General features: G+C 43.5%; 1 protein-coding gene across 1 annotated transcript in view; it reads left to right on the top strand.

Annotated features, from left to right (window-relative positions):
• Window positions 1-11,773, top strand: part of crhr2 (corticotropin releasing hormone receptor 2) — a 73,144-nt gene extending 61,371 nt beyond the window's left edge. The window contains exons 10-12 of the mRNA XM_089008621.1: window positions 2,389-2,524; window positions 9,688-9,729; window positions 11,104-11,773. Coding sequence (XP_088864747.1) covers window positions 2,389-2,524; window positions 9,688-9,729; window positions 11,104-11,244 — 319 coding nt within the window. The 3' untranslated portion in view covers window positions 11,245-11,773. The remainder of the gene's footprint in view (window positions 1-2,388; window positions 2,525-9,687; window positions 9,730-11,103) is intronic.
• Window positions 11,774-14,667: the final 2,894 nt, after the last annotated feature.

Here is a 14,667-nt window from a genome sequence, read left to right as displayed (position 1 = left end):
CCATCCCGAGTCCCATCCATTAGCAACTGGTTCATTTGTGCTGCTAGGCGCTCGTGGACTGCTGTGAGTCTCTTTAGCTGTGGCCTGGTACCGTCCATTTTTTCATACTTGAGACTCGTTATTGTATGTCTGCCGCTGTGATGGTAACTGGGTTCTGTTCAGAGATGTTGCTGCCGCCTCTCCTGACCTCCGCCAGCTGAAGAAGACACAAAAGAAAATTACAGTCAAGGAGAAGAAGGAGATCATTGAGAAACATGAACGAGGTGTGCGTGTTGATCCCCGAATCACCGATACTGGGACATTTCAACGAGTCGCTCTCACCTCACCAGTGACATGATTACGACGCCTCGCGCCTCGCCAGTGTCTTGGACTTGCCAGCACAAGAGTTTGCTTCGTCCGAGGTGATTGTTAGCCGCGATCGCGTAAGTTTGTTGCTTTCCGGGATCGCAAGTGTGTCATTTTATTTTGCCTAGCTTGATAGGCTGGACGGATCGCCCCCGCCCGCCTTCTTTTGTCGCATTTTATTTCGGGTCCGTGGAATCATCGGACTTGTGACTTTTGTTGTAATAAAATCTCTGACAGCACCTACGGGACTCGAAGTGGATGCAGATGACATCGAGCTGCTTGTTGCTGACCATAATGAGGTCCTTAACCCGGATTTGATTTGCCTTCAAGAGGACAAGCAGAAGCAGGCCATTCAGGAGTTGATGTGCAGGCTTTTATTGAACAGTTCCATCCAGAAAAGGCTATGAGAATCATCAACATGATGAATGATAATGTGATGCCTCAGTTTCGTAGGACCTTACGAGTCAGAAAGCAACAGGTGTCAATTAAGAGCCATCAACGACCATCACAAATGTAAATAAAGTGACTTTATTATACAGTGCAATGTATTTCTTTCATTACAATACAATAGCATATTTATTATACATAGAATAAGGTATGTTGTGTGTGGTTTTAAGGCTTATTTAGTTGAAAATTATATGTATTGGAGACCTGGGAACGGATTATTCTCATTTTAATGGTTTCATATGGGAAAAAAAAATGGGATACACACCTTTCACCTTACACACTCTGTTTGGGAACCAATTAAATTCGTAAGCCAAGATCTCAATGTACTAACTTTGTGTATTCACTCGGCTTTGGCAAAACAATGATATAAGATCAGGAAAAAGTATATCCATCCATCCATCCATCCATCTTCTGCCGTTTATCCGGGGTCAGGTCGCAGGAGCAGCAGCTTCAGTAGGGAAGCCCAGACTTCCCTCTCCCCAGCCACTTCTTCTAGCTCTAGAGGCGTTCCCATGCCAGCTGGGAGACATAGTCTCTCCAGCGTGTTCTGGGTCGTCCCCGGGATCCCCTGCCAGTGGGGCATGCTCGGAACACCTCACGAGGGAGGCGTCCTGGGGGCATCCTAATCAGATGCCCGAGCCACCTCATCTGGCTCCTCTCGATGTGGAGGAGAAGCGGCTCGACTTTGAGCCCCTCCCGGATGACCGAGCTTCTCACCTTATCTCTAAGGGAGAGCCCGGACACCCTACGGAGAAAGCTCATTTCGGCCGCTTGCATCCGGGATCTCGTTCTTTCGGACACAACAGTCTAAGGTCACGAGGAAAAAGTATAAATTAAGCAAATTGTGTCACACAAATATTCCAGGATCTATTTTCAAACTAAAAGCATTGTATTTCAAATAAAGATGGCAGCAATTATAAAAAGGCAACCCTCCCTTGAAATGTTTCCCGCAGAGCACAGGTGTCTCCAACCTTTTTCCTCAAGGGCCCCTGTCCTATCTGTTTTCGAGCTCTCTCACAGCTCTTCCACGCCTGTTTCAAATAATCAGGATCGTTCTAATGCTGCTTGCTGGTTGATGAGCTGATCACTTGAATCGGGTGCGTTGCAGCCGGGAGAGCTGGAAAACAAGCAGGACAGGAGCCCTCCAGGCCCAGAGTTGGACAGATTCAGTATCAGAATCAGAATCATCTTTATTGCCAAGTATGTAGAACACACAAGGAATTTGTTTCCGGTAGAACACGCTGCACTAGTATCGTTGTCAAAAAAAAACTGCTAAGTGGCACTATACAGTTCCATTTTGGCTACTGTTGAAAGAGTTCAAAGAGTTAATGGCTTGGGGGAAGAAGAAGTATAAACAGTCCCCTGAAAAGGTTTTGACACAAATGGAGGGTATTCACATATACAATTTCTTGCACACACCAAAAATGCTGTAGAGTGGGAAGTAAATGCAAAAATCGAAAATAGGTATCAAGTAATCCTTAATTTAACCAGACCGTCCTCAGGAATCACAAACTTTGCAGAGTAGTGACGCAAATAATTGTTGTGTTTTATATATAAATGTAATATTTCTTCTTGCCCTTGCTGCTCCCCTTGCAGAAAGGCGGTAAAGGCCACGCTGGTTTTGCTTCCTCTGCTGGGCATCACCTATATGCTCTTCTTTGTCAACCCGGGTGGAGACGACATCTCGCAAATCGTCTTTGTCTATTTCAACTCCTTCCTGCAGTCGTTCCAGGTAAGCGGATGGCATTGATGATGCTAGCGACGGGGCACTCATGCCGACTGCCTTCTCTATCTATTTCTTGTTGATTTTTTTTTCCTTTTCGTTTGGGGAGGATGATGAGAAGAAGGTAGACTTCCCCACACTGTTGTCACAAATAAGTCGGATGGGTGCGCGTGATTGCTCTCCTGTAGCTATTTCTCCCCCACTATCTTCAAATAATGCACTTATTTGAGGAATATAATTATTTAAACATTTGGTCTGTTTGGTCTGTTTTTTATTAGTGCTGTCAGGTGATTGAAATTGAAATTGGTCTGATCAATTAATTGGGGTCTATATTTAATTGATCTAATTAATCTTTTTTATTACTCTATTGACGGAGATCACGAAAATGTAGCATTATAAGGTATTTTTTTTTCAGTAGACTTGGACAAATGCAAGATATGCCATTTACTTTCTGCTGTACATATTTGAGACTAGTCAAAATCCTCCCTGCAACCTTTTGTTTTGACCCAGAAACGGAATATTACTGTTTTGCTTGTTTTTAAGTACCCAGCGATTGGCTGGCAACTGGTGAGGATTAAGCCGTTCGGACAATGAATAAATGAATGTTTGTTTTTGTAAATCTCTAAAGAATGATACCATTAGCATTAGCATTTGCTTTGGAAGCAAACTCCTTACAAATTATCCACAACACTCTACCTTTATCAATTGTGTCGTGAAGTCGTTTTTGGAATGTAAATTTTAGATCTGTCACGTACTCATCACGGTTTGCTAAGCCCACCCAACTCCAATGGGAGACTATCAGTTTTGACTAAACAAGCCCAACTAAATGGCAGCCAATTAATGTCGTCTTCAGGCTTTTGCTGACAGTTGTTTCCCCACCCACCCTCAACAACCCAAACACAGGACGCCCACACATCGAAAAAGGCCATTAGAAAACACCACCGACAGAAACAATAAAGGCAGAGCCGATAAAAAAAAATAGCACATCCAAAGATCTGGATTTAATTAACCATAATTAACACAATAAGACACCTATATTTTTTTATTGATCACGCAAATCAACCTGAGCACAAAAACAAGTCATTGTAATTGCTATTTATGTTGTGTTTTCGAAGTGACTTTCTTGGTCTTGTTTTCAGTATTTCAGTATCTTGGTTGTCTAGTGACATAAACACACCTCTTCTTATTTTCCTTTCGGCTTTTCCCTTCGGGATCGCCACAGCGAAACAATGTCCTACACCTAACTCTGCTTTGTGCATCCACTCCTCTCACACCAGCTATCTTCTTCTCACACCAGCAATCCTCATGTTCTCTTTCACAACATCCATAAACCTCTCCCTGGTTTATGGTCTACTCCCTGGCAGTTCAAGACTCAGCATCCTTTCCCAAATATATTCTCTCTCTTCAGTCTGGCCCCTCCGACTTCCTCTACAAGACCTATAATATGAGTTGTCACTGTAATATCCTCATTCCTGATCCTATCCAACTTGGTCAATCACAAAGAAAACCTCAACATCTTCATCTCTGCTTCTTGTCTTTTCTTCAATGGCACTGTCCCCAGTCCAAACATCATGGCTGGTTTCACCACAGTTTTATACACCTTTCCTTTCATCTTAGCTGAAACTCTTCTATCACACCTGAAACTTTTCTACAGCCACTCCAGCCTGCCTGTACATAAAGAGTTTGTCAAATCTCTTTATTTGTTAAATCATGGTTGTCAAAGGGAAGTGACGCGCAGATGTCTCACAGAGCTTGATCGTGGCGTGGAGTCGAGCAAGTCGTGCTGTGATACTCCGTCCGAGGCCGAGCAGGTTTCTGAGAGTTGCGTGTGCGTCTGCGTCTGAGATATTCTCTGCCGCTGTCCCGTGACGGCTGCTCTTTTATACTGTCCAAGCGTGGGAAAAGTGTTAGGCTGAGATTCCCATCAAAGCCGCGGTGCGCACCTGTGCCGCCACAGGACTTCCCTCCTGGATCTGAAGTCGGTGAAGGCAATGACGGAAAAATGAAGAGCAATTGAAAAAAACAAACACGATAACGGTCGATCACCGGGCATGGCGGGCGTCGGAGGGGAGGTGGCCGAGGAAGTTTCTGTGGTTGCTGAAGTCGTTGCACGGGAGCTCGGCGACGAGTGCTCGCGGAGTCGTTCGGCTGGGGTCAGTTGAGTCGGGGAATTGATGAGGGGGCGTGGTGTTGGTCATGCTGCCGGGCACCTACAGATTGGTCATCGGCGACGGTGACGTTGATCGCGCTGCCATGGCGCTCTGCAGGACAGGAAGAACGCTGACGTCGGCGGCCGAGTTGGCCATGAAGCGTTTTCCCGATGTCCGATGATGTCCAATCGTGGACATAGATGATGTCCGATCGTGGACATCAGCGATGCAGCAAGGAGTCGTCAGGCGAGTTGGATGGTGTTGGCCATCGGGGGTGCGGCAGGTTTCAAGGGTGGTGGCGGCCCATCGGGAGCTCCTGCGAAGATGCCGGGTGTCACGTTTTGCATGGTGGTGATGGCGGGTGCGGATCCCTAAAAGCAGGCAGGAGGGAGCAGGAGGTTGTTTGACAAATTGTATTAAAATAAAGGTCAGCAGGAACAAAATGTAAAGTCAAAGTCAAAGTCAGCTTTATTGTCAAATATGCTAATATGTATGACATACAGCACAGATGAAATTACTGTCCTCTCGGACCCAGCATGCAAGGCACTTATAATTACTTTAACAAACATAATAAACATGAAAACGCCAATTTGCCAGGAGAGGGGAGCCGCTGCGCGTTCACGCGCCGCCATCTCGGGAAAAAAACTAAAATAAAAAAAATAACAAATATGACAACACAAAGACACAGTCATTCATTCTTCAGGACTTGCTGTACCCTCTTTGTGATGACATGAAGCAGTTCTAGTTGAAAGAGGAGAGGATCAAAGCATCCATGTCAGCAGTGGATCAGGGACCTCATGGTGGAATGTGTACGTCTACTACAAGCTAAATGTTGAAAGCAAACACGAAGCTGTAGCATCCATTGACATAAAGACATTGTCTCACATCTCTTAAACATCAAAATCATCTGAACAGAAAAAGGTGTCAAAAGAAAACCACGTGTAAAAGTCCGCCAAGGTTAAACAAACACATGCACAGCATACACAATGCATGCAACAAACATGCAGCAAACAATGAACTGACACCTGATGGTCGTGCCGGGTGTCAAAGTGAAGAAATTCAACAAAGCGCGGGTAAACGGCGGGAGTAACTAGGGCGAGGCCCACGAGGGGGTAGGAAGACCCCGACAAGCACCAACAGATATGAAGGTAGCCCCCCGGAAAGGGGGGGGGGGGGAGAGAGAAATAAATACGAGACAGCGTGGCCCCCCTGGGACGGTAATACAGTACCCGTGGTGCAGGTTGGTTATCAGCCAGGGGCTCCCAACCCCGAAATGGTTCACCCAGCATCACTGAGTGGATTATGACTGAATGCCTCTAAGTCAGAATCCCGCCTAGACGCGCCGATACCGTGGCGCCGGGGCCTTACGGCTGGCCAAGGTTAGCGGCGGGAGGCCCCCCCGTCGCGCGGAACGCCACTCGACACTGGGCCGGGGTGCGCCCGGATGATGGGGGCACCCTCTCCAGTTACCTACACCGCATGCGAATCAAAGACTCGGTGCTAAATGACCTGTAAACGACCTGATTCTGGGTCAGGGTGTCGTAAGTAGCAGAGCAGCTCGATCGCTGCGATCTATTGAAAGTCATCCCTCGATCTAAACTTTGTGTCAGTGTGTCAGTGATTAAAACGACCAGCACCTGCGAGGCTGCAGGCAGGGCTAACGTCGCTACCCGTTGGTCGCCTATCTGATCGGGACGACCAGCACCTGTGCAGGTGCAGGCGGAGCCGACAGCGCCCCCCGTTGGTCACCAACCAGATCATGACAGTACCCCCCCCCCCCCCCTTCAAGGGGCTGCTTCCAGAAGTCCCAACAGTCTCCCAAAAGGTCCACTCGCCAGGGAACAATGGTGGAGACGGCAACCGCTGCCTCTCCAGCATACGACGGGCGGCGGCCTGATGGGAACGGGACTGGGGTGGACGATGATGCGGCACGGATCGTCGTGGGCGTGAGTGCGATCCCTCTTGCACGTTCACGCGACAGCGCATGGCTCAACTTGGACATTGGGTCAGATCCCTAGTGGAGTCCCACCTCCACCTTGAAGTCGTCTGTCACACTGACAGCCAACCTCACAACATTAAACATGTCATCGTACAGTCATCGACCTTCTTATGGCAGCAGACACTGGTTTACTCTCCATCCTCATCCTCCTTGAACTCACCACAGTTTTTGAAACCATTTCATACCCCGTCCTACTTAATAGACTTTCGTCCATAGGTATCACCAACACACCCCTTTGCTGGTTCCATTCTTATATCTGGCCGCTCTCAGTTCATCCAAATCAACTCCTTCACCTTGCAATCCTCCTCTGTGTCTCTGACTCTCTCCTGGGAAACTTCCTTTTTATTACCTACCTTCTTCCCCTAGGCAATATATTATGTAAATTTGGAATGCACTTTCATTGCTTTGCCGATAACACCCAGCTCTACCTCTGCAGCAAACCCAACGCCTCTCTTCCACCTTCTTCCCTTTCACTCTGCCTCTCAGAAATTAAATCATGGTTTACCCATAATTTCCTCAAACTTAACAGCAAAAAAAAACTGAAATTCTCCCTGTCTGGACCAAATCCACCTTACACAAAGCCAACAGTTTCTCCTTCGCTATTGACAGTTTAACCGTGTCCCACTCCCTTCAGGTCAAGAACCTGTGTCATCCTCAATAGCTCACTATTTTTTCACTCTCATATAAATAACATAACTCGATCTGCCTACTTTCACCTACGCAATATAAATCGTCTCCTTCCGTCTTTCACCACTCACTCCATGCTATCCTTGTCCACAGTCTTGTCATCTCCCATATAGATTATTGCAATTCACGTCTCCTTGGTGTCCCTCACATATTTCTGCACAAACTAGAACTAGTCCAGAATTTTGCAGTCCGGATCATCACCAGAACCTCCTTCTTTCACCACATCAACCCCGTCCTCCAACAGCTCCACTGGCTCCCGGTCATACTTAGAATTAACTTCAACAACTTATTTATACATTTCAAGCCATCCATAACCTTGCCCCTCATACTTGTCTGACCTTCAAATTTCTGTTTCTTCTCATTCCCTCAGATTCTCATCCTCCCTACACCTCGGTGTGACCCCTGCTTGTCTCAGCACGATGGGGGGCAGGGCTTTCAAACTCTGGAACTCTCTTCCTCCCAACATTCGTAATAATGATTCTCTTCTCACCTTCAAATCCTATCTCAAAAGCCACCTATTTAAAATCACATTCTCTGTGTAGTTTTATCTCTTGTTCTTATTTATAATTGTATCTGTTTTGTGATTGTTAAGTGTGTAGACTTCCTCATGCAATACCACAGTTATTCTCTGGGCACCCGGTCATATGCTTTCACAAGATCTACGAAGACTGTCTCTGTACTTCCCTATCCTTAAAGCAAACATTGCATCTGCCATACTCTTTTATTGGCATGAAACCGGATGCTTACTTCTGCTCTTAGTCTTGCTTCAACTATTCTTTCCCATCATTTCATTCTATGGCTCATCAACTTTATTCCTTTGGAGTTACTACAACGTTGCACATCTCATTTGTTCTTAAAAAATGGGCACCAGTATACTTCACCTCCATTTGTCAGGCATCTTCTCACCATCTTGAACAACCCAGTCAGAAACACCACTGCCACCTCTCCTAGAAACTTCCACACCGTCATTGGTAAATGATCAGGCCCGATTGACTTTCCACCCTTCATCATTTTCAGCTCTCTCCTCACTCCACCCTTTCTCATCTTTGCTCCGTCCTGATCCACACCAGTCACATCTACCCTTTGTTTGTTCTCATTCCATCCAAGTACTCTTTCCCTCATCCCATCAAACTACTAGTACCTGTTAATTTTTTTTCATCTCTGTCCTGAGTGACCCAAACATGCTGCTCGTTCTGACCATCTCTGTCTATCTCTGTCTCACCAACCTGTACTATCTTCTTGTTTGGCCTTCACCACCTTTACTTTCACTGTTCGCTGCATAACCCTGTACTCTGTCTACTCTCTTCGGCCCTCTTAGTGTTCCACTTCTTCTTAGCTAACCTCTCTCTTAATATACACTGCTGCAGCTCTTTTTGTGTATTCTACCAGTTGATACACAAATAATTTCCAACCTGTCTCTCTTATTGTGTTCACTGTTGTTTGCCAGTCATCTGGAAGGACTTCCTGCCCACCCAGTGCTTGTCTCAACTCCTTCCAAAATGTTATGCAGCACTCTTCCTTTTTTCAGCTTCCACCATCTTGTCCTTTGCTCTACTCTTGCTTTCTTCAACTTCCTCACCACCAGCCACATTCTTTTCATAAAACACCAGAAACACACCAAAAACTCTATACACATGTGCAAAATAAACATACACACACACACACACACGCACACGCACGCACACACACACACTGACACAAAATATTAAAGATTACATATGTATCTAACAGTAAACACAGTTGGGAACTGAACACAGTGTGATATAAACATCCATACATCCAACACTGCTTTTCCTGTTGGTGGAGTTGCTGGAGCCCATCACAACTGACTTCAGGAGGAAGGCAGACTACACCGAAATGGTCGCTATTTAGTCGCGGAGCACATATAGAGACTAACGACCATTCACTGACACATCGACACCTGTCACTGGGTGGAAACTGATCTCACACTGCCCGCACACAACTCAGAGGAGTGGTCATCTACACCACCGGTGGCTTGTAATGTAAACACCCTCTAAATCGTATACACGGCAAAGCTGGAATAGGGTAAAATTTAGATACAAAAATGTTATCCATTACTGCACAGATACTTCAAAAGCACACCCAGACATGGAGCAGCAAAAATGGAAGACCCACACATATGAAGAAATGGTGGAGTTCTTGAAAGATATACTGTAAGCCTCCTGAACACTCAAGTGTCACGATGAGGTTCACGCCATTTCCTGCATGCGAATGTCTTTCATTCTACCGAGAGCAATGATGTGTCATTATATCGTCCATGTGATATAATTGCGACATGATTACACCGTATGGCGCTGATGTGTGCTCTTCTCCAGGGCTTCTTTGTGTCTGTGTTCTACTGCTTCCTTAATGGTGAGGTGAGTAGAGCGTATTCATTCATTCATTAATTCCTTTGTCAAAAGAAGATCCAGCTGAAATCAAATATTTACCAACAGTCTCAAATCCCTCCCATATTTTTTTATTTATCCAAAGCAGGTTAGACGCAATCACGTACGGTGTGGCTTTCGTAAAGAAAAACATAATTCGTGTTAATGCCGCTTGATGCATTTTCATGAGGTTGTTTCATGCGATCAAACACTAATTGAGTCACATCTGTCTCTCGCCTCTTGCGCTGTCCTGTTTGCCTTTATAAGCTTGCTGCCATTTAATCAAATACTCTGTGACTGCTCGCTAATCAGCGTGGAGAGCTGAACGATTAACTCCTGTGTGCCTATTTTGATACACCTTCAACATTGGCTGACTGGGCTAAGCAAGCAAAAATGCTAATAATGTGCCTCTAATTACATCTGGAGTTTTTCTCATGACAAAAATGAATTGAGCCCAAGTGCACATTAAAATATGTAAAATATACATATATACTTCACAAGCATAGTTGGAGACAAGAGCTTAGAACAAACAAGTTTATTTACAGAAATGCAAGACCAACAAAGTACAACCAAGGACGCTGGTAACAAAGAACCAGTAAACGGGAAGAACAAACCAAAAAAAGCTTGGAAAAGGCAAGGAATAAGAAAAACTTCAAGAACAAAATTACAATGAACTGGGCAAGGCGATTAGGGAAAAAATGTTAAGAACATCAATGAAATTAATCACTTAGAGTCAGAGTCATAGGCAAGGGCAAATAATCTCAAAATATCTCGACAGACCTGAAAAACATGGCGAGGCATGATTAGGGACGATGGCACAAGTGCGCCTGTTGGCGGTTTCAGTCCAGCTGTAGGTGGAACAGAATCAAGGCAGAATCATGAAAAAATTAATCTATTTATTAAACTTTTACATTTTTAAAATTGATTCAAATTTATCTTCATTTCATACAGCTCTACGTTTTAAGTTATCATTGCGGAATTTGTTCACATTTGCTTTGACTGTAAATTAACCGGGTAAATTATAAAAAAATCATTGATAAAAATTTTTGAACTCTGCAATATTTAGTTTGTTTACTAATTTTTACCAGGCAATCAATTGTCTGAAAAAAATCAGTCCTCGCATATTGTTAAATAAACAAATACAACTACTGTATACTTAAAAAAAAGTATTTTTATTTTTTGACTTCTGTTGTCTTATTAAAGAAAATCTAATTCTGTTAAACCGAAAATGAATAATTTTATGCAACAGGAAGGTTATAAGTCTGAGTTCAAATAAAATGGGCTGGTGTCATCCAACCTTTGGCTTTGAGTTTACTCTGTTAAATCAAAATACATCTGTTTCTTTTTTTTGTCTTATCGCCACAGGTTCGCTCTGCAGTAAGGAAACGATGGCACCGCTGGCAGGACAATCACGCCCTGCGCGTGCGAGTGGCGCGGGCCATGTCCATCCCGACATCCCCAACGCGCGTCAGCTTCCACAGCATTAAGCAGACCACCGCAGTGTGAACACTCACACTCATGCACACACTGGTTAAAGCGTAAGGTGGGGAACAGCAGCCACTCATAGGCCCACTTATGTGGTCATTGGCTGTCATAGCAAAGTGATGTCCAAAGGTCATGATATAAAGAGCTAGAATCGCTGACCAGGGTTGTAATGGCATCTTGGCCAACGTGAAGCGGTAGTTGTGGTCATTAACCCATTCACTGCCAGCCATTTTCAAAGAGTTCCCCGCATTGCCAGCCGTTTTGGGGAATTTTGAGTGATCTTATATCTATCTATCTATCTATCTATCTATCTATCTATCTATCTATCTATCTATCTATCTATCTATCTATCTATCTATCTATCTATCTATCTATCTATCTATCTATCTATCTATCTATCTATCTATCTATCTATCTGTACGTCCGTCCATCTGTATATCAGTGGTATATCTGTGGTTGCAACAGATGAACAACATCGGATATCTCGGTCCAGAAAAGCGGGGAACAGCATGGATACTGCGCAGAACCTCAAGCTTCCTGGCCCGAGGACCCGAGCAGACAGACACCACCCATGGGGGGTGAGACGAGGAATTTTATATATATATATATATATATATATACAATTCCTCGTATATTAGGGAAAAAAATGTTAAGAACATCAATGAAATTAATCACTTGGAGACAGAGTCATAGCATAGGCAAGGCCAAATAATCTCAAAATATCTCAGCAGACCTGAAAAACATGGCACCACCCATGGGGGGTGAGACGAGGAATTTTATATATATATATATATATATATACATATATATAAAGTTGATCGTTCAGCTCTCCACGCTGATTAGCGATTAGCTAGTATCGTGTATATATATATATATATATATATAAATTGAGCCCAAGTGCACATTAAAATATGTAAAATATACATATATACTTCACAAGCGTAGTTGGAGACAAGAGCTTAGAACAAACAAGTTTATTTACAGAAATGCAAGACCAACAAAGTACAACCAAGGACGCTGGTAACAAAGAACCAGTAAACGGGAAGAACAAACCAAAAAAAAGCTTGGAAAAGGCAAGGAATAAGAAAAATTTCAAGAACAAAATTACAATGAACTGGGCAAGGCGATTAGGGAAAAAATGTTAAGAACACCAATGAAATTAATCACTTAGAGTCAGAGTCATAGGCAAGGCCAAATAATCTCAAACTATCTCGACAGACCTGAAAAACATGGCGAGGCATGATTAGGGACGATGGCACAAGTGCGCCTGTTGGCGGTTTCAGTCCAGCTGTAGGTGGAACAGAATCAAGGCAGAATCATGACATTTCGTCATGTCTGGCAATGGTTTTAATAAAAATTAATCTATTTATTAAACTTTTACATTTTTAAAATTGATTCAAATTTATCTTCATTTCATACAGCTTTACGTTTTAAGTTATCATTGCGGAATTTGTTCACATTTGCTTTGACTGTAAATTAACCGGGTAAATTATAAAAAAATCATTGATAAAAATTTTTGAACTCTGCAATATTTAGTTTGTTTACTAATTTTTACCAGGCAATCAATTGTCTGAAAAAAATCAGTCCTCGCATATTGTTAAATAAACAAATACAACTACTGTATACTTAAAAAAAAAGTATTTTTATTTTTTGACTTCTGTTGTCTTATTAAAGAAAATCTAATTCTGTTAAACCGAAAATGAATAATTTTATGCAACAGGAAGGTTATAAGTCTGAGTTCAAATAAAATGGGCTGGTGTCATCCAACCTTTGGCTTTGAGTTTACTCTGTTAAATCAAAATACATCTGTTTCTTTTTTTTGTCTTATCGCCACAGGTTCGCTCTGCAGTAAGGAAACGATGGCACCGCTGGCAGGACAATCACGCCCTGCGCGTGCGAGTGGCGCGGGCCATGTCCATCCCAACATCCCCAACGCGGGTCAGCTTCCACAGCATTAAGCAGACCACCGCAGTGTGAACACTCACACTCATGCACACACTGGTTAAAGCGTAAGGTGGGGAACAGCAGCCACTCATAGGCCCACTTATGTGGTCATTGGCTGTCATAGCAAAGTGATGTCCAAAGGTCATGATATAAAGAGCTAGAATCGCTGACCAGGGTTGTAATGGCATCTTGGCCAACGTGAAGCGGTAGTTGTGGTCATTAACCCATTCACTGCCAGCCATTTTCAAAGAGTTCCCCGCATTGCCAGCCGTTTTGGGGAATTTTGAGTGATCTTATATCTATCTATCTATCTATCTATCTATCTATCTATCTATCTATCTATCTATCTATCTATCTATCTATCTATCTATCTATCTATCTATCTATCTATCTATCTATCTATCTATCTGTACGTCCGTCCGTCTGTATATCAGTGGTATATCTGTGGTTGCAACAGATGAACAACATCGGATATCTCGGTCCAGAAAAGCGGGGAACAGCATGGATACTGCACAGAACCTCAAGCTTCCTGGCCCGAGGACCCGAGCAGACAGACACCACCCATGGGGGGTGAGACGAGGAATTTTATATATATATATATATATATATATATATATATATATATATATATATATATATATATATATATATATATATATATATATATATATATATATATATATATATATATAATTCCTCGTATATTAGGGAAAAAAATGTTAAGAACATCAATGAAATTAATCACTTGGAGACAGAGTCATAGCATAGGCAAGGCCAAATAATCTCAAAATATCTCAGCAAACCTGAAAAACATGGCACCACCCATGGGGGGTGAGACGAGGAATTTTATTTAATTTTATATATATATATATATATATATATATATATATATATATATATATATATATATAAAAAGTTGATCGTTCAGCTCTCCACGCTGATTAGCGATTAGCTAGTATCGTGTGTATATATATATATATATATATAAAAAAAAATCCTCGTCTCACCCACCATGGGTGGTGTCTGTCCCCATTTCAGCTCGGGTCCTCTACCAGAGGCCAGGAAGCTTGAGGGTTCTGCGCAGTATCCGTGCTGTTCCCAGCACTGCGCTTTTCTGGACCGAGATATCCGATGTTGTTCCCGGGATCTGTTGCAACCACTCGTCGAGTTTGGGGGTCACTGCCCCGAGCGCTCCGACCACCACAGGCACGACTGTCACCTTTACCTTCCAGGCTCTCTCCAGCTCCTCTCTGAGCCCTTGGTATTTCTCCATTTTCTCATGTTCCTACTTTCTGATGTTCCCATCACTCGGGACCGCTACATCCACGACAACGGCTTTCCTTTCCCCTTTATCTATGACCACGATATCTGGTTGGTTGGCCATTACCATCTTGTCAGTCTGTAGCTGGAAGTCCCACAGGATTTTTGCTCGGTCATTCTCCACCACCTTGGGAGGTGTTTCCCATTTTGACCTTGCGGTTTCCAGTCCATACTCCACAC

The sequence above is a fragment of the Hippocampus bargibanti genome, linkage group LG11 (genome assembly GCF_051943395.1).
Source record: "Hippocampus bargibanti isolate YZ-2025 linkage group LG11, ASM5194339v1, whole genome shotgun sequence".
NCBI classification, from domain to species: domain Eukaryota; kingdom Metazoa; phylum Chordata; class Actinopteri; order Syngnathiformes; family Syngnathidae; genus Hippocampus; species Hippocampus bargibanti.
Note: the sequence above shows the minus strand (reverse complement) of the source record. Positions and strands in the feature narration are given on the sequence as shown.